The sequence below is a fragment of the Staurois parvus genome, unplaced genomic scaffold (assembly GCF_062004578.1).
Source record: "Staurois parvus isolate SC_StPar_1 unplaced genomic scaffold, SC_StPar_1.0 ptg000530l, whole genome shotgun sequence".
Taxonomy (NCBI): Eukaryota; Metazoa; Chordata; class Amphibia; order Anura; family Ranidae; genus Staurois; species Staurois parvus.
The window spans coordinates 1,334,780-1,353,954 of NW_028318326.1; the positions used below are offsets into that span (position 1 = coordinate 1,334,780).

At 39.6% G+C, this 19,175-nt stretch overlaps 1 protein-coding gene and 1 long non-coding RNA gene across 10 annotated transcripts in view; one reads left to right on the forward strand and one right to left on the reverse strand.

Annotated features, from left to right (window-relative positions):
- The window catches only part of LOC149451568 (uncharacterized), a 292,180-nt gene that overhangs the window by 193,965 nt on the left and 79,040 nt on the right, over positions 1-19,175 (reverse strand). Inside the window, exon 2 of one of the 8 annotated variants that reach the window (XR_016315010.1) lies at positions 14,741-14,883. The exons of the other annotated variants lie outside the window; for them this stretch is intronic. This is a non-coding gene — a long non-coding RNA (uncharacterized LOC149451568). The remainder of the gene's footprint in view (positions 1-14,740; positions 14,884-19,175) is intronic. 8 annotated transcript variants of the gene reach the window in all.
- The window catches only part of CCDC141 (coiled-coil domain containing 141), a 218,145-nt gene that overhangs the window by 109,445 nt on the left and 89,525 nt on the right, over positions 1-19,175 (forward strand). For both annotated transcript variants that reach the window (XM_089690384.1, XM_089690383.1), the window contains exon 9: positions 17,323-17,464. In XM_089690384.1, the coding sequence (XP_089546510.1) occupies positions 17,323-17,464 (142 nt within the window). The remainder of the gene's footprint in view (positions 1-17,322; positions 17,465-19,175) is intronic.

The window sequence follows — 19,175 nt, forward strand, 5'->3', positions numbered from 1 at the left end:
CATGTTAGACAAATATCACAGTGGATTGTTCATTGTTCTGGCATCCCTAAGAGTTCTTGTCTATGTACTGTAGCAGAGCTCAAAGCTGATCAGAATATATTTCTAAGCCTTTGGATCTCCTGAAATTAAGCCAATCTCCCAAGTTCTTCACTTTTTTCTCAATACATGTGCATATCTAAAGTCACTAAACATTTTAGATAATCATCTATATAGGTCCACCTTCAAGATTACTAACTTCACCCTTAAATTGCTAAGTTGCAAGTTGCAAGATAATCTTCCCCAGCATTGCCATCATCTATTTCTGGAAGTATATTTTGATACTCAGCCCCCTTAAATGTGTCGCACAGCGAGCACAGAGAATGCTGAGACACATATCTGGCATACTGTAATAATATGAGGATTCAGCAAAGGCTTGATCAGGTCTGGCAATATAAAATTAAACATTTAGCACTGTGATTAGCACTGGGTTCAACTCATCAGCAGCAAAGAAAAGGGATTTTCTGCAGATACTCTTCCCTTTCTATAGGATTAATTAGGATTTAGGTTTTAGGAATCAATTAGTTCAATTAACTTATCATACAAAGGTTACTGCGCAGTAATTCAACAAAAATCCTGTACTTTAGCCAGTTATGAGTTAATACCTTACTAATGCTGTAACAAAATTAAACCGTGACTTTCATGAACTAAATCCACCTCAAGTGTCCTAATCTCCCAAGGACCCTGATTGTATATGTTTTCTATGAAGCTTTTTACAGAAAATCATTGCGAAGTCAAAATCTGTAGTATGAAAGAATATGTACAGTGAGAAATATGAATATGATTAGTGTCAATATCCTGAAACAAGCATGCAGCAAGTAAAGTCAGAGTGAAATTAGAACTCCTGATCAGCCTACTTGTTCTGGATTAGTAATTCAGATCATACTAAAGCCATAGGATCACCATTACAGCCAGATAATTACATTTTCAGAGGGCGTTCTGTACACCAGAACATCCCCAGGTAGCCATATTGCATTGAATTTTATAGAACATTACAGAGCTGAAGATTGAAAAGGAAAGTCAGTTTTTAATAACATTCAATTACGATGTGACTTGAGTCACAATTGTATACGCTATATATATTTTTCTTTATTTTCTCATTTTTTCCCAAGAAAGTGGAGTTATTCTTAAGGGCTAGTTCACACTAGATGCAGTCCAGTGCATTTTTATTTCTGCATCAAAAATGCATGCACAGTGTTTTCCATGTATTCCAATGGTCCTAGTTCACACCAGAGCAGTCAGTTCCAGTCAGTTTCTGGTGAAAAAAAAAGTAGAACATGCTGCATTTTTTTCTGCACAGAACCATACTTGGAACATGGCAAACGGCATCAAAACTGCACTGGAACTGCGTGTGGTGTGTGTGGCAGGCGCAGCACCCTTTGGTGCCTAGTGCGCTGTGGCATTAGAAAAATTATGCAATTGCTGTTTCTTTGTTTGATTAGACTGACTTTACTCTGTAATTCCTCCAATGCCGCTCTATGGATGCAGTAGGTTTAAAGAGCACACCGAATACTTTAGTTAACTTCTTTAATAACTTCAATCTTCTTCATATAACACTGCTTACAATGGCTTATTTCTTTCATATTACAATGGTTTAATTCGTATTACATTGGGTTGATTCGATAGATTGATAAATTTGTTAGATTCAGTAAATTTGTTCGATTATGATTACTCTACAGTGACTTGATTCGTAAGTTCGTAAATTCGATGTTTGGTAAGTTCGTAAATTTGTTAAATTCGATGGAACTACAAGTAAACACACATACAACAGTTTTTACATACAGATCTACCTGCATTACTAAACAACAGAGGAACACACAAGTGCATTAAATACCTATTTGGCCTTCTCTGTTTCCATAAAGCTTTTCTGATTGGAACCTTGTCTGTTTCCTCTTCTGTCTGGTGAGCATGTGTCTCTAGAAAATCCTAGCAGGGAGTTTTGCACAGGCATAAATGTGAAACTGGCTGGGATTGGTTAAGGCTCTGTACAGTGTGAGGCTGTCTGTGATTGGCTCATCTTTAACTAACTCTTAAAGGCATATTTTCCTTTTCTGCTTCTGCTAACACAATGAATATATAAATGTCATATAACAATCAAAGACATAAATTACAGCAATGATTCTGCTTTTGGCTTTAACATATGCACATATATACTGTACTGAGGTTATTGGCAGGTTTGGTATACACATATATGTGAACCATATTAGCAACCTAGGACTGGTCTTAGCTGGCCAGCTACACTCCCACCAAAATTACCTATAATTCTATGTTCTCAGCAATAGGATTCGAACTAGAATTTGAGGAATTTTCCATCAGTTTCTCAACTCTCAAGTGTCTTTGTTACTCTCAAGCAGAACAACTAACTTTTGTATTGCACGTTCCAACTTGAGTGGAGTTGTGAGACCTTTTCCCTTTTTGTCCAGTTTTGAGTCTCCCATTTGTAACAATACTCTTCTTACTAGTCCTTCTTCGTCCTTTCGGGCTTCTAGGACTTTGGCCAATTTCCATTGACTTCTAGGTAAGTCGTTTTCCTTTACTAACACTATGTCATCAACATGAACATTTCTTCTAGGCGTTTGCCATTTACTTCTTAGTATGAGATGAGCTAAGTACTCCTTGCTCCATCTATTCCAAAACTGCTCTGATAGATATTGAACTCTTCGCCATCTTTTCCTTGCGTATAAATCCTCTTTGGTGAAGTTGCCAGGTGGTAGCTGTATGTAATCAGCTTTTAGGTGAAGTAGATGGTTGGGAGTTAGAGGTTCCAAACTTGTTGGGTCGTTGATGTTGTTGACTGTAAGTGGACAACTGTTAACAATAGACATTACTTCATAGAATAGTGTCCTAAGTGAAGCATCATCTAATCTTCCGGCGTTCTTTTTCAACACTGAACTTAGTACGTTTCTTACAGTTCTGATTTGCCTCTCCCAGACTCCGCCTGTATGGCTTGCATGTGGAGCATTCATGTGAAAATCACACTGTTTCTCTAACAAGTACTCAGTTACTTTTTCTTTATCAATCTCTTTTAGAGCCTTGTTCAATTAATTCTTTGCTCCAACAAAATTAGATCCTTGGTCAGATCTAAGTTCTCTGACAGTACCTCTAATGGCTATGAAACATCTTAAGGCGTTGATAAAGGCGTCGGTTGACATATCTTCCAACATTTCCAGGTGAATTGCTCTGGAGCTTAGACACGTAAATATCAGTCCGTATCTCTTGTACTCCTTGCGGTTTTGTTTGGTGATAAATGGGCCGAAGCAATCCATTCTGCTATAAAGAAATGGTGGTGATGGGTTTACACGATCAGCTGGTAGATCAGCCATTCTTTGTTCTTCTGTAGGTCTACGTGTCTTTCTACAGATTACACATTTGCTTATGTACTTTGCTATAACTTTGCTTCCTTTCACTATCCAATAACCACCTTCTCTCAAACAGCTTTGAGTAAAGCTTCTTCCTTGATGCAAGGATTTGTTGTGGTAGTGATTGATAATCAATCTTGTGAATGTAGAATTGGGTAGAATTGCTGGATGCTTAACTCTGTTAGGTAGTGACGCATTTTCCAGCCTCCCTCCCACCTTCAGTATACCATCCTGCAGAATGAGATTAAGCTTGTACAATGGGTGGTTGTTTGGAAGTCTCTTAGGTTCTTGACTAAGTCTCTTCAATTCTTTACTGTAGAATCTTTGATGAATGAGTCTTATAACCGTTTCTTCAGCTTTCACTCTTTCCTCTACATTCAACGATTCTTTCTTTCTGATTCCTTTTGCTAAGCGTTGAATTTGAGCTACAATGTTTATGACTGTATTCCACTTTGAACATCTGGCTAGTCGTTCAAGTATGTCATCTTGACACTTGGCAGCAGTGCTCAATGTTTGAACTACCTTTACTTCTGGATCACCCATAGACAGTTCTGTATAACCTTCACTGGGTATGATTTCCCTTTCTCAAAGGAACTCTGGACCGGTGAACCAGTTTGAATTCTTCAATTCTGTTACATTTAGGCCTCTTGAAGCATGTTCTGCCGGGTTTTGCTTTGTGTCAACATAGTGCCAATGTTCTGGATTCGTTGCTTTTCAAATTTTTTGAACTCTGTTAGCGACAAAGGTGTGGAATCTTCGAGCTTCATTGTTTATGTAACCTAGGACAACTTGTGAGTCTGTCCAAAAATGCTCTTCATCTATTTTCAATTCCAATTCTTCTCTCAGAAACTGACTTACTGAGGCTGAAACGACGGCTGCCGTTAGTTCGAGTCTTGGTATTGTCTGAATATTGTTGGGTGCTACTCTGGCCTTTCCCATAACTAGGGCACAGTGTATCTTTTCTTCTCCTATTACTCTGATGTAGGAGCACTGACCATAACCATGACTACTGGCATCTGAAAAGTGATGAAGTTCTATTTTCTTGTACTTTCCAAAATCAGGAGGTACAAAACATCTGGGTATCTGAATTTCTTTCAAATTTTGTAAGTCTCTTATCCAACTCTCCCACCTTGGCCTCAAGCCTGCAGGTATGGGTTCGTCCCATCCCAACTTCTGTCTGCATAATTCTTGCAGTATTTCTTTTGCTCTGAGGATTATTGGTGCCAAGAATCCCAACGGATCATATATTGAGGCTACTGTGGAAAGAATGGTACGTCTAGTTGGAACTTTCTCTTCCATGGATATTTCAAAGAAAAAATTGTCATCGTTTTCTACATTCCATCCCAATCCGAGTACATTCTGAACTGGAAGAGGATCATAGTTAAGATCCACATTCTTTATTGTTGATGCACGTTCGGAGTCACTGATGGATTCTAGTACCTCTCTGTCATTTGAGATGAATTTGTGAAGATGCAGGTTTGCCTTTGCGCATAACTCTTGGCTCTCTCTCACCAATTGAATGGCCAATTCTGAGGATTCTAGGCTTATAAGACCATCATCCACATAAAAGTTTTTCTTCAAAAAATTTGCTGCTGATGGACAATCCTTTTCATTCTGATTGGCCAGATACTTCATACCATAATTAGCACAACCTGGGGATGATGCTGCTCCAAACAAGTGTACTTTCATCCTGTATTCCGCTGGCTCTGTATCTGTATCTCCATCTTCCCACCATAGGAACCTCAGGAAGTCTCTATCTTCTTCCTTCACATGAAATTGGTGGAACATCTTTTCAATGTCGCACATGACTGCTATGGGATACTTTCTGAATCTACAGAGTACTCCAGGTACAGTGTTTGTAAGATCTGGTCCCTTTAGTAGATGATCGTTCAATGCAACATCATTGTACCTTGCTGAGCAATCAAAAACTACTCTGATCTTATCTGGCTGGGATTGGGTGATAGACACCTTGATGTGGGATGTACCACACTTCTCCATTTTTAAGGCTGACCATCAACTTTCTCTGCGTGCCCTTCTTTCAGGAATTTCAAATAATCATCTTTGAGTTCGGGATCTCTTCCCATCCTTTTCTTTAAGCTTTTCAATCTTGCCAGGGCAAGATCTCTGTTATTTGGCAGATGAGGTCGTTCTCTAAAAGGTAGGGGCATTTCAAGATAACCGTGTTGATTTTGCTGAATATTATCTTCTAGAACTTGTACAAACTTTATGTCCTCTTGGGATACACTCTTTTCATTACAACTTACGTCTGCAAAGTCGGATTCTAGGATTTTGAGTACTTTCGCTGGACTTACAGTTGGTAACTCTTGGACAGATATTCTATGACACAATCCTGTCACCTGTCCTGAATCTGCAATCTGTCGTTTTCCTCCAACAACACCCCATCCTAGATCAGTTTGGACTGCATAGGGTTCACCCTTTCCTCCTGTGATTATCTTTCGTGGTACCAACGCCTCGGGACAGTCATAGCCTATCAACAGTCCAACACCAAATTCCTTCAGCGGGGACATTTCATGAGATATGACAGATAGGTGTTCCCATTTGTTGGCTGTTTCACAGGTAGGTATGCGATCTCGATCTAGAGGTATGTCGTCTTTTGTATAAGCTGGAGGTAGATCTAATATGCAGTTTGAGTGGAGTCCTCTAACTCTCAGTCCTTTGACTCTTTGACTGTTCACCAATGTGTCTCTTCCTGTCATTGTAGTGAGTTTGAGTTTCACTGGTTCTGTGGCCACTTGTAATTTCTTGCAGATTTCTTGATCAATGAAGGTGACGTCACTCTGGGCATCCAGTAGCGCATAGGCGTATACCTTCTTGTTCTTCCTTTTAGGATTTGAAATACACACTGGTACAACCATTGACGTGCCATTGATTTCTCTTTCTCTCACTCTGCAAGAGAATACTGTTGCTTTATTTTGTTCCTCAGTGTCCTTGGGCATTAAGGATTTCTCTTTCTTTGGACGTTCTTCATGTAGTGGGGTAGGATGACGTCCTTTACAAACGCTGCAAGTGGCCTTTTTCTTGCATTCTTTAGTAATATGGCCTTTTCTTAAACATCCAAAACACAGCTGATTATCAAACACAAACTTCTTCTTTTCATCTGGAGACCTTTCCTTCAATTGTTGGCACTTATGTATGGAGTGATTCTCTTCACAGAACATACACTTGAAGGTAGTCTGAAGACTTGTCGGTTCAAACTCTTTACTGATCCCAGTAGTGATGTTTAACTTGCTCTCATGGGCATCTGGACCTTTAGTAGCTGTGTTGGTTGCAAAGCTAGTTGCTCTTGCACGTCTTATCTCTCTTGTAGGCCTTTCTTCTAAGGGTTTTAAGACATAAGATGCTGTAACTGGATTACACGCTATTCGTGCTTCCTCATTGACAAATTCAGAGAACTCTTTGAAACTTGGGAAGTTTTTGCCTTGATCTAACTGTTTAGTCACATAGCGATTCCATCCAGAAGCCACTTGTTCTGGTAGCTTGGCTAGCATCCTGTGGTTTTCTAGATAGTCGTTCAATACTTCTAGTCCTTGAACATGTGGGATAGCATTGCTTCATGCTTGCAGGAAGTCGCCATACTCTTGGAGCTTGAAGTGTTCTTTAGGACCTATTTTAGGCCAGTTTATCAACTTCTCTCTGAAAGCTCTTTGTACTAAGAAGGGATGACCATATCTTACATTTAATTTTTTCCAAGCTTGCTTGTAGGCTTCTTCATCTTTCCTATAGAAGTTACCTTCAAGAACCTTTTTTGCTTCTCCGCCAGTATACCGCTGGAGGTAGAATAACTTGTCCACTGGACGGGAGCAATTATGTTCAATGATCATTTCAAAACTTGCCTTCCATTCTATAAACTTCAGTACGTCTCCGGAGAATATAGTAGGTTCCGGAACAGGAAGTCTAGTGAGAAATATTCTCTGAGGTTTCGCCGGGTCAACAGTTGTAACATCCTCGTGACCACTGCCATGACATATGGGAGTTGAATTATCTGGTTCTCTTTTTCCACTTTGTTCTGAATCAGGTCAGTCTCTCTTCATTTCTCTCTGAGCAGGGATGGAAGGACTATGACTTATTTCTTTACTACATGCTGGAGATTTCCTTCCATTTTCCTGGGCGTAAGGAAGAACGTAGGAGTCAGCTTCTCCACTTAGTACTGATTTGGATCTATGACTACCCTGATTCGTATCCTCTTCGTGCACTCTGAGTCTGGCTTCTATAATCTTAACTTCCTTCTGCCTTTCCAGACTTTCCATTTTATGGCGCTGAGCTTCCAGTTTGGCTTCCATTTTATGGCGCTGAGCCTCCATTTCGGCTATCTGTAGACGCTGAGCCTCAATGGCAGATTCCATCTCAACTTCTGCCCTTTTGGCAGCGAGTTGTTCAGCTAATTCCTTTCTTTTGGCTGACGTACTTGAGAACTCTGTTATGTGGCTGGCACTTCTGCTAGTAATGGAAGTCACACTTGAGATTGTGGTTCCTCCTAAGGACCTAGCATAGTCTTTCATGAAGAGCTCATTCATTCCCTTTCGTGCCTTGACTTCATCATAATTTTCTGCAGATGATAGTTCTCTCATAAGCTTCACTAAATCCCTAGTGACTGCGGTACATGTATCCATGTTTCTTACAATATCCTGGGAGGGTGTCAAGAACGACCGCAAGTTGACATATGCTGTCATAAGCTCTGACTCAGAATCTTCTACTGTCTCTATTATTTCACTCAAATTCTCCTTTATGCTTTCTTGTTTTAGCTTTCTGCGAATGTCTATGGTGTATACTTTCCACCTCTCATACATTCGGGCGAACCTTTTTTCTTTCAGTGCTGCCTCTTGCTTCAAATTTTCTAGCACCTTTTGGGTCGGTTTTCTGTCCCGTGATGAACGTCTTAGTTCACCTGTTTCAGCTATATTTGTTTGGGGCGAGACTACCGTTTCATTGCACCTTTCAGATTCAGACAGGTTCTCTTGCTCTTCACCTTCTACCATATCTATCATTGCATCTGCTAACAGTGGGGTGGCAATGCTAGGCTCAGCCATTTCTGAATGCTATAACAATTAATATGAATAATAAGGAACTGTCACTTTAAATGCAATACTAACAAATGCAAGAATAAATGACTTTCACTTTACATGTAATAGCACCAAAATGCAGGCAATAAATGACTTTCACTTTAAATACTTCAGAGTCACATACTATAACTGTCTCTCTTTTATTAAAAGTCTGTATTCTCTTGAGCACAAAAATGTCTCTTGCAGAAACCTATGTGCATAAGTGAGTAATAAAGGAAAGCTCTGACCTTAATTGAAGAACAGGATACCGTGATCTGAAGGTTGCAGAAACAAATGTCAGTCTTAAAGGAGACTTTTCTTGATGCGGTGACTTTGCGATGCTCTGCGGTGACTTGCGATGCTCTGCGGTAACTTGGGATGCTCTGTGGTGACTTGTGATGCTCTGCGGTGACTTTGCGATGCTCTGTGTGAACTTGCGCTGCTCTGCGGTGACTTGCGATGCTCTGCGGTGACTTTGCGATGCTCTGCGGTGACTTTGCGATGCTCTGCGTGAACTCTCTGGATGCAACACGTGGGCTCTTGATGGATAGCGGTGCGGGCACTCTAGCTCTGGATTCTGGCCCTCCCCCCATGCATCTCTTTCTCTCTCTAGGGGTGCAGGAGGTTTGGCGCTCTTTCTCTGACTGTCTTGCCTTTGCCGTTATGCCACTTTAAGAGTCGTCTGCAGTCTGACTAATGCGCACGTGCTATGGCCTGTACTGTTGTTCCGCTGAGGTGTCTCCGCGTGGCAGTATATGCTGGCGCTCTGTTTCTCTAGTGTACTCTTTACTGTGCAAGTTGAGGAGCGCTGTTGCTTGACCTCTGAGGGTAATAGTCCCTTTGGTGCCTAGTGGCATTAGAAAAATTATGCAAATGCCGTTTCTTTGTTTGATTAGACTGACTTTACTCTGTAATTCCTCCAATGCCGCTCTATGGATGCAGTAGGTTTAAAGAGCACACCAAATACTTTAGTTAACTTCTTTAATAACTTCAATCTTCTTCATATAACACTGCTTACAATGGCTTATTTCTTTCATATTACAATGGTTTAATTCGTATTACATTGGGTTGATTCGATAGATTGATAAATTTGTTAGATTCCGTAAATTCGTTCAATTATGATTACTCTACAGTGACTTGATTCGTAAGTTCGTAAATTCGATAAGTTCGATAAGTTCGTAAATTCGTTAAATTCGATGGAACTACAAGTAAACACACATACAACAGTTTTTACATACAGATCTACCTGCATTACTAAACAACAGAGGAACACACAAGTGCATTAAATACCTATTTGGCCTTCTCTGTTTCCATAAAGCTTTTCTGATTGGAACCTTGTCTGTTTCCTCTTCTGTCTGGTGAGCATGCGTCTCTAGAAAATCCTAGCAGGGAGTTTTACACAGGCATAAATGTGAAACTGGCTGGGATTGGTTAAGGCTCTGTACAGTGTGAGGCTGTCTGTGATTGACTCATCTTTAACTAACTCTTAAAGGCATATTTTCCTTTTCTGCTTCTGCTAACACAATGAATATAAAAATGTCATATAACAATCAAAGACATAAATTACAGCAATGATTCTGCTTTTGGCTTTAACATATGCACATATATACTGTACTGAGGTTATTGGCAGGTTTGGTATACACATATATGTGAACCATATTAGCAACCTAGGACTGGTCTTAGCTGGCCAGCTACAGTGTGAACTGTAAACAAAAACATATCCAGAATGCATCCAGAGTGCACTTTTGTAGTGTGAACTGGCCCTTAGGGCTAGTTCACACTAGATGCAGTCCAGTGCATATTTATTTCTGCATCAAAAATGCATGCACAGTGTTTTCCATGTATTCCAATGGCCCTAGTTCACACCGGTTCAGTCACTTCCAGTCAGTTTCCGGTGCAGAAAAAAAAGTAGAACATGCTGCATTTTTTTCTGCACAGAACCATACTGGAACATAGAAAACTGCATAAAAACTGCACCAGAACTGTGTGTGGTGTGAACTGTAAGCAAAAACATATCCGGAATGCATCCAGAGTGCATTTTTGTAGTGTGAACTAGCCCTAAAAGTATATCTAATGTCTCTTTTTTTTCATTTTAGAGAGGTGGGAATGATTAAAACTCCTGTCAGTTTTTTCTGCCATACTACTTCCTATTGGGAAGATTTCCCTTCACTTCCTCACCTGTTGTTACATCAAAAGGAAAAAGTAAGGGGAATACATTAGCTTAGCTGTGTCCTCCCTATACCTTCTCTGCTGACAACTCAAATGTTCAATTTTCCCTCATTTTAAGACCTGGTTGTCTTAACCTTCCTGGCGGTATTCCTGACTGTAGCCCGGGGTAAACTTTCAGTACCAGAAGTGGTAACCCAGAGCTACACTCAGGATTACACTCAGCGTTACTCCGGGATCCCTCGATCACTTACCTTGTCCTGCAGTCCTGCGATGTCGCTCCTGCAGCGTCTCTGGCAATGTCCTCCGGCCGATGCCACCATCTGTCATCTGGGTTCCGTTCCCTGCGAGCGTCGGGACGTACAGGACGCATGGGGAACGGAACCGGCGGGAAATTTGAAAAAGTGACATTCACTAAATACACTAAAATCACATAGTAAAACATTACTGTATCAAACCATTTCACATACATTTTGTCCCGAGTGCTTTGTCCTGTGCCCTGCCTGCATTTTTACTGTTCTTTCTGCCTGGAAAGAAAAAGCCTGGAAACTGAGAAACGTCCATGGTGTCCAAAAAGCGTCCCTTTAGGTCAAAAGCGGTTTTAGATCAGCTAGAGAACAGCGATAATAAATCAGAACCACTTGCAGAATTGAGTGATAATGATTCGTGGGGAAATTCGTCATCAGACACTGAAAACGATTTTGTGACTGAACTCAGTGATGTGCGAACTTGGCGCTCTATTTCAAATTTCAGTGTTTTGGTTTGATTACATTATTGAATTAAATGTATTATTTTTTATGATTATTTATTATATTATAATTTAGGATTTCATGTTTGAAATTTTATCATCCCCGGGATGTTTACTAGACTCTTGTTCGGACAGATTTCAGTGAGTTATTCCTAAAAATTACAGGCCTACAATAAAAAAACAACATATTTCCATGCAAAAAAATGTACCGCTTTGGGCACAGAAATACTGACATAATCAGACTGCTAGGGAGGTTAAGTCCTTGATGTTCAACAATACAAAAGTTCCCAACACACTTTCAAGCTAGCCAGCAAAAAAATAAATAAATTGCAAACTAAATTCTTTCAACTACTCAAAAATATAGATAGTTGTTGCATACCTTTGCATATACATGTGAATCTACACTGCCACATCAAGGCACCGCTGGAAAGTGGTGCCTTACAACTAGCTGTTTGTCTGTGTCCATGTGTAGAGTGAATCTGTATGGGCATGGTTTTGTAATTATCAGTCAGCTGATGCACCTGCAGGGCTCTAATTAGGAAACTGGCAGGGTCTGCATCCCTTACGTGGTTTCCTTTGGTAGTATCTATCCAAAAATGACATTTTTGTTGCAGGGGATGCTCAAAATCTAATTTGTATCTTAGTGCAGACTTCTGGGAAAATCAGTGAGCCAATCACATAAGCAGGATATGACATATATGGGGGGCATTCTGTACACCATCTGTGTATAGAATGCCTCCAGGTAGCCATATTGCATTGCATTTTACAGAGAATTACAGAGCTGCAGATTGAAAAGGAATGGATTTTTTAAATATTCAATTACAATATGACTTGTTTCACAATTGTATATGCTATATTTTATTTTCTATTTGCTATTTTTTTCCCACAAAACAGAAGCCCAGACATCAGTTTTACTAGACATCTAAAGCCTTCCAGTGTTTGTCTGCACCAAATCCAAAAAAAGCAATAATAGCAGTGGCTCTGATAAGTTTGAAATTAGCAAAAAGAAAAAAGGTGCATATAGGCAGAGTGATATACCAAACAATAAAAATTAAAAAATACAGTATAACCAGCTCATCACACTACTAAAAAAAGTTTTGGATTTATATACACCATGCAGTATATATTCTGAAATACATAAAATAATAATTAGACTGAAATGAATATTCTGCTTGCCAAGGAAAACTGAAAGTATGGAAACAGAAATACAAAGGCCAAGATTAATTATATCATGGCATGTGAACATGTTTCCAGAAAAAGAATGAAACTATGTATGACTAATGTATGTGCAAATGACATTGCTGAACTAGGCAGGACTATAACTATCTTTATACTAATTCTATGAGGCAGACACATGGTTTATTGTATAATTAGAAGCATGGAGGACATCAGCGTCACTAAAAAAAGCAAGTTATTAACCACTTGCCCTCCAGAGGATTTACCCCCCTTCCTGACCAGGCCATTTTTTGCCATATGGCACTGCATTACTTTGACAATTGCGCAGTCATGCAACGTTCTGCCCAATTTAAATGTATGTTCTTTTTTTCCCCACAAATAGAGCTTTCGTTTGGTGGTATTTGAGCACCTCTGCTGTTTTTATTTTTTGCGCTATAAACAAAAAATTACTTTTAAAAAAAAACAATATTTTTTACTTTTTGCTATAAAACATATCCAGTAAAAAAATTTAAAAAATCAAATTTCGTCACAAATTTAGGCCAAGATGCATTCTGCTACATGTCTTTGCTAAAAAAAAATCCCAATACGTGTAAATTAATTGGTTTAAGTGAAAGTTATAGCGTCTACAAATGTTGGTATATATACTGGAATTTTTTTTTTTTACTAGTAATGGCGGCGATCAGCAACTTATAGTGGGACTGTTGCCGGCATTCTGACACTGAGGGGAACTGACTAACTGCCACTGGCGTCCCAATGACACTAATACAGTGACCAGTGCTAATAAAAAGCACTGACACTGTACTAATGACACTGGACAGGAAGGGGTTAACATCTGGGGCGATCAAAAGGTTAACTGTGTGCTGTTTTACTGTGTGTGCTGTGTCTGTTTTAGTAGAGAAACATGCTGATTTGTAGTGCTCTGCTATGCAGAGCACTACAAAGCAGCATGTCTGTGTTGACGGGAGAGATCTGTGTTGTTTACACACAGACCTCTCCCCTGTCACTGTTCCTCAGCGATTGCTGGGTGGCGGTGGGAAATCTCCAGCATTTAATTTCATTCTAAATTGAAATTCGGACTAAATTTGCATTATTGAGAGATTTGGATGTATCCAAATTTTCAAATTATAGTAGTAATGAATTTAAACGAATCCGAAAAAAAAAAATACATTTTCATCAAAAATAAATAATTATTCAAATTCTAATTGAATTTCAAATGAATTTGAAAACAAAATCATATTTGAAAATAAAATTGAAATGTAAATATATTGCTGCCTATTGCCGATTTCCTTCAAAGACTGTGAAATAAAGTACCTAAAAGAATTGATGTTTCAGAGCCAGAATGTATTCAAACATTGATTTGATTTAGATTTTTCTTCTGTTCGCTCATTTTACATTTTTTAAATTGATAAAAATAAACAAGTAATATATATATTTTTGAAAGCATTCATACTTTACATTATTGATGTACACCTGCCTAAAACATTTGCACAGTACTGTATACAGAGACATCAAAATGTTGAAGCCAGATATTGCTGTTACCTCTGAATAAATCTTAATACAAAGAAGACTAACGAGTCAAAAATCAAACAATTTTTCTGGTGAATGAATAATTTTAGCATAATTTTTGTCCGGATTAACATCAACAATATGCCTTTCAATTTTTTTATGTTGCTTGAAAAAAATGTTTTCAAGGTTTAAGCTGGACACAGCTGGTGCGATTTTCTTTTCTGCAACCACAGATTGCAGGAAAGAAAATCACTTGATTCCCCTATCATTACAGTCAGTGTTGATGGGGGAATCACTCCCACTGAGCTATTGTGTTCTCCTATTGGGAAGGGAGGGAGAGGGCGGGGAGCTGTGCCTGCAGGGAGAACACCCAGTGATTATTGCTAGCAATCCCCCCCAACCCTCTTCTGGCAGCAGTAGATGGTGTGCACAAGTAAATGCATAACATGCTTTTAATTACTATACTCAACATAATTGTTATCATGTGTGTCTGTCTTCGATCACGTGAGGTTCATGTTAGTAATAGAATAGTAATTTAATTTTTATACATTGCATAAAGTTGCCGCCATAATTTCATATAGAAGAATTTAGTGATATTTCATGAATAGCATCAAGGTGCTTGGGGTCCAGCACATGTTAATACTCTTGTAGTTCAGCAATTTGTATATGTGATCATGAAAACAACTTACCTATAAGTTGATTTAAAAAAAATTCTGTTTGGCCCATAATGGAGGCTTTCGTGCTGTGAAAACTTCTTTTTTATATGAACAAGTAGTACCTAACTAAATTTCAGAAATTGGATTCAAATTCGAACACTTCCCAAAATTCAAATCTATTCAAAAACAAATAAACGAAACAAGTTACAAATACAAATCATCTGAATTTAACAAATTCAGATCTTAAAGTGATTCTAAAGACTTTTTTTTTTGTTAAGAAAAAAATAACAAACATGTCTATATTTACCTGCTGTGTGCAGTGGTTTTGCACAGAGCAACCCAGATCCTTCTCTTCTCGGTTCCCCCCCAGGTTCTACTGGCCACTCCCTCCTGTCGGGTGCCCCCACAGCAAGCAGCTTGCTTTGGGGGCACCCGATTCTCCGTGTCCATTCACACATGGAGCCACTGCTTGTCTCCGCCCCCTCTCTCTTCTCATTGGCTGGGATTGACAGCAGTAGGAACAAATGGCTATACACAAATGTTTTACCTTTAATTTCTTTTTTAAACTGAATGGGCAATTTTACATGGTGAGGGTTCACATATACAGTCATGGCCGAAATTGTTGGCACCCTTGATATTTCTCCAGGAAATCATGTATTTCTCACGAAACGTATTGCATTAACACATGTTTTGCTATACACATGTTTATTCCCTTTGTGTGTATTGGGACAAAACAAAAAAAGGGAGGAAAGAAAGCAAATTCGACATAATGTCACACAAACCTCCAAAAATGGGCTGGACAAAAGTATTGGCACCCTTTCACAACTGCGGATAAATAAGAATGTTACAAGCATGTGATGCTCCTGTAAACTCACCTGGGGCAAGTAACAGGTGTGGGCAATATAGAAATCACACCTGAAAGCAGATAAAAAGGAGAGACGTTCACTTAACCTTTGCATTGTGTGTCTGTCTGTGCCACACTAAGCATGGACAACAGAAAGAGGAGACGAGAACTGTCTGAGGACCTGAGAACCAAAATTGTGGCAAAATATCAACAATCTCAAGGTTACAAGTCCATCTCCAGAGAACTAGATTTGCCTTTGTCCACAGTGCGCAACATTATCAAGAAGTTTGCAACCCATGGCACTGTAGCTAATCTCCCTGGTCGTGGACGGATGAGGAAAATTGATGAAAGATTGCAACGCAGAATAGTCCGGATGGTGGATAAGCAGCCCCAAACATGTTCCAAAGACATTCAAGCTGTCCTGCAGGCTCAGGGAGCATCAGTGTCAGCGCGAACTATCCGTCGACATTTAAATGAAATGAAACGCTATGGCAGGAGACCCAGGAGGACCCCACTGCTGACACAGAGACATAAAAAAGCAAGACTACAGTTTGCCAAAATGTACTTGAGTAAGCCAAAAGCCTTCTGGGAAAACGTCTTGTGGACAGATGAGACCAAGATAGAGCTTTTCGGTAAAGCACATCATTCTACTGTTTACCGAAAACGGAATGAGGCCTACAAAGAACAAAACACAGTACCTACGGTAAAATATGGTGGAGGTTCAATGATGTTTTGGGGTTGTTTTGCTGCCTCTGGCACTGGGTGCCTTGACTGTGTGCAAGGCATCATGAAATCTGAGGATTACCAAAGGATTTTGGGTCGCACTGTAGGGCCCAGTGTCAGAAAGCTGGGTTTGCGTCCAAGATCCTGGGTCTTCCAGCAGGACAATGACCCCAAACATACGTCAAAAAGCACTCAGAAATGGATGGCAAAGAAGTGCTGGAGAGTTCTGAAGTGGCCAGCAATGAGCCCAGATCTAAATCCCATTGAACACCTGTGGAGAGATCTTAAAATTGCTGTTGGGAAAAGGTGTCCTTCCAATAAGAGAGACCTGGAGCTGTTTGCAAAGGAAGAGTGGTCCAAAATTCCGGGTGAGAGGTGTCAGAAGCTTATTGATGGTTATAGGAAGCGACTGATTTCAGTTATGTTTTCCAAAGGGTGTGCAACCAAATATTAAGTTAAGGGTGCCAATACTTTTGTCCAGCCCATTTTTGGGGTTTTGTGTGACATTATGTCATATTTGCTTTTCTGCCTCTGTTTTATATTTGTTCCAATACATACAAAGGGAATAAACATGTGTATAGCAAAACATGTGTTAATGCAATACCTTTTTTGTGTGAAATACTTGATTTTCAGGAAAAATATCAAGGGTGCCAACAATTTCGGCCATGACTGTACATGAATTATTTAATTTAATTTTATTTAATTAATTTTATTTTATTTTATTATAAATCTTAAAAAAAGAATTAAGCAAGAGGACTGGTTCAATAAAACTGGAGAAAACCGAATGAGGAATTATTGCCAGTGAAAATTCTGCTCTGTCACTATAGGCAACAACTCTCCTTTCATGCTCATTTTCTTTTCTCCAGCAATAAGAACTTCAATAGTTAAACCATCTTTAAGGATTCAGCATGTTATCTGATCTTTGTGGCTGTAGTTCCCGGAGTTGCCTCTTCGGAGTAAAGCAGACATGTTATTCCAATCTCCTGTTTATCATCTTGGCTATTTCCCAAAGCAATGAAGGCGCTAACAGCTGTTGGTTCATATTTAGCCCAGGGATGAATGGAATTCAGGAAATGATTGGATACCTTCAAAAAAGAGTAGATCAGCTAACCAGCCAGAGCCCAACATCTATGGAAAATTCTCTCAAGCAACAGGAGATAATGGCATCATTACAGGATCAGCTTATAAAGGTAAAGTACATAATATTTAGGCTCGGGGTCACCTAGTATTGAGGACTGTGGAAAAGTGAACTGCAGAAAAAACACAACTATTTATCGCTATTTTCTTTGTGCTTGCAGATGCAATATTAAAAAAAAAGTATGTACGCTCCATATTTGGAGGTATACAGCAGAAAATTTAGCAAGCATTCTTTATACTCCAGACAAAAATAGCTATCACACACAATGTAACCCATCACCCATCAGTCATGCATCAGTGAATGACATTTCTAAACTGCAATTTTCACTGCTCAGGTAATATTGCAGCTTATAATGAAAAAGTAGCTTGACCTAACAATACATGAGCTTTCTAGTGAACTCACACGCGTTCTGTGTTTTGTACCATTAAACACACATGTATGTTGGGTCTTTCCAGCAAGCATACTTCCCATTACTATAAGTTCCATTTATTGCTCAGAACTGGCCACGTGCCCTCCTTTCTCCCAAGGCAGAAGCAGCCTATAAACTTCAGGGCTGTAAACTTCTGTCAGCCTTTCTCTCTAGCTAAGCCAATAATACAATCAAGGCTGGAAATGCACACATTTTAATTGCAATTTGCATATAGTTTTTGGAAGTGACTGCTCTGAGCTTCAACACAATCAACAAAGTGGTGGCCTCCAGCTAGAAGAAACAGGAGCAAATTACACCACACACTCATTTTGGTAGCATAATTATTCATGTGGAATGTACACTCACCGGCCACTTTATTAGGTACATCTTGCCCCACACCATCACCATTACACCACCATCACTAGCCTGAACCATTGATACAAGGCAGGATGGATCCATGCTTTCATGTTATTTACGCCACATGCTGACTCCAGCATTTGAATGTTGCAGCAACCAGTCTGCCCATTCTCCTCTTACCTCTGACATTAGCAAGGCATTTTTATCCACACAACTGCCGCTCAATGGATATTTTCTTATTTTCTGACCATTCTCTGTAAACCCTAGAGATGGTGAAAATGCCAGTAGATCATATGTTTTTGAAATACTCAGACCAGCCTGTCTGGCACCAACAACAATACCAGGTTTGAAGTCACTTATATCCCCTTTCTTTCCCATTCTGATGCTTGGTTTGAACTTATGAAGTTGTCCTCACCACGTCAAGATGCCTAAATGCATTAAGTTGCTGCCATGTGATTGGTTGATTAGCAATTTGGGTCACCAAGCAATTGAACAGGTGTACCTAATAAAGTGGTCAGTGAGTGTATGTTCTTTTTTTTATAGAACATTAATTATTATCAAACTACTATGGGTAAAGTTCCTATTTAATATGTTTATTGCTGTGTGTGCTTTCCCTCCCTGGTGACAATGACACCCTCTCTTTATTGTACAGACATCAGAAGCAACAGAAGGTGAAACGAAATCACTCCAGTAGGGGTCACAGACAAGAATTAAAAACCTGACAGAAAGTGTAAGGCCTCATTCAAATAAGGGAGTCGTATTCATGTCTTCAGTGGTTGTGTCCCAATGTGACATCCATGTGGATGCGGGTGCATGCCCCAAACTTACCTTGGGTGTGTTTGGGGCCACACACACCTACACCTGCATGAACGTCACATTCGTAGCTGCGGTTGTGTTCATGCAGCCGCTGCATCCCAATAGACAGCTATGGGACTGCCAACACTGAGATGCACATAACACCTGTGCATCTCTGTGCCAGTAAAGCATGGCCCCACAC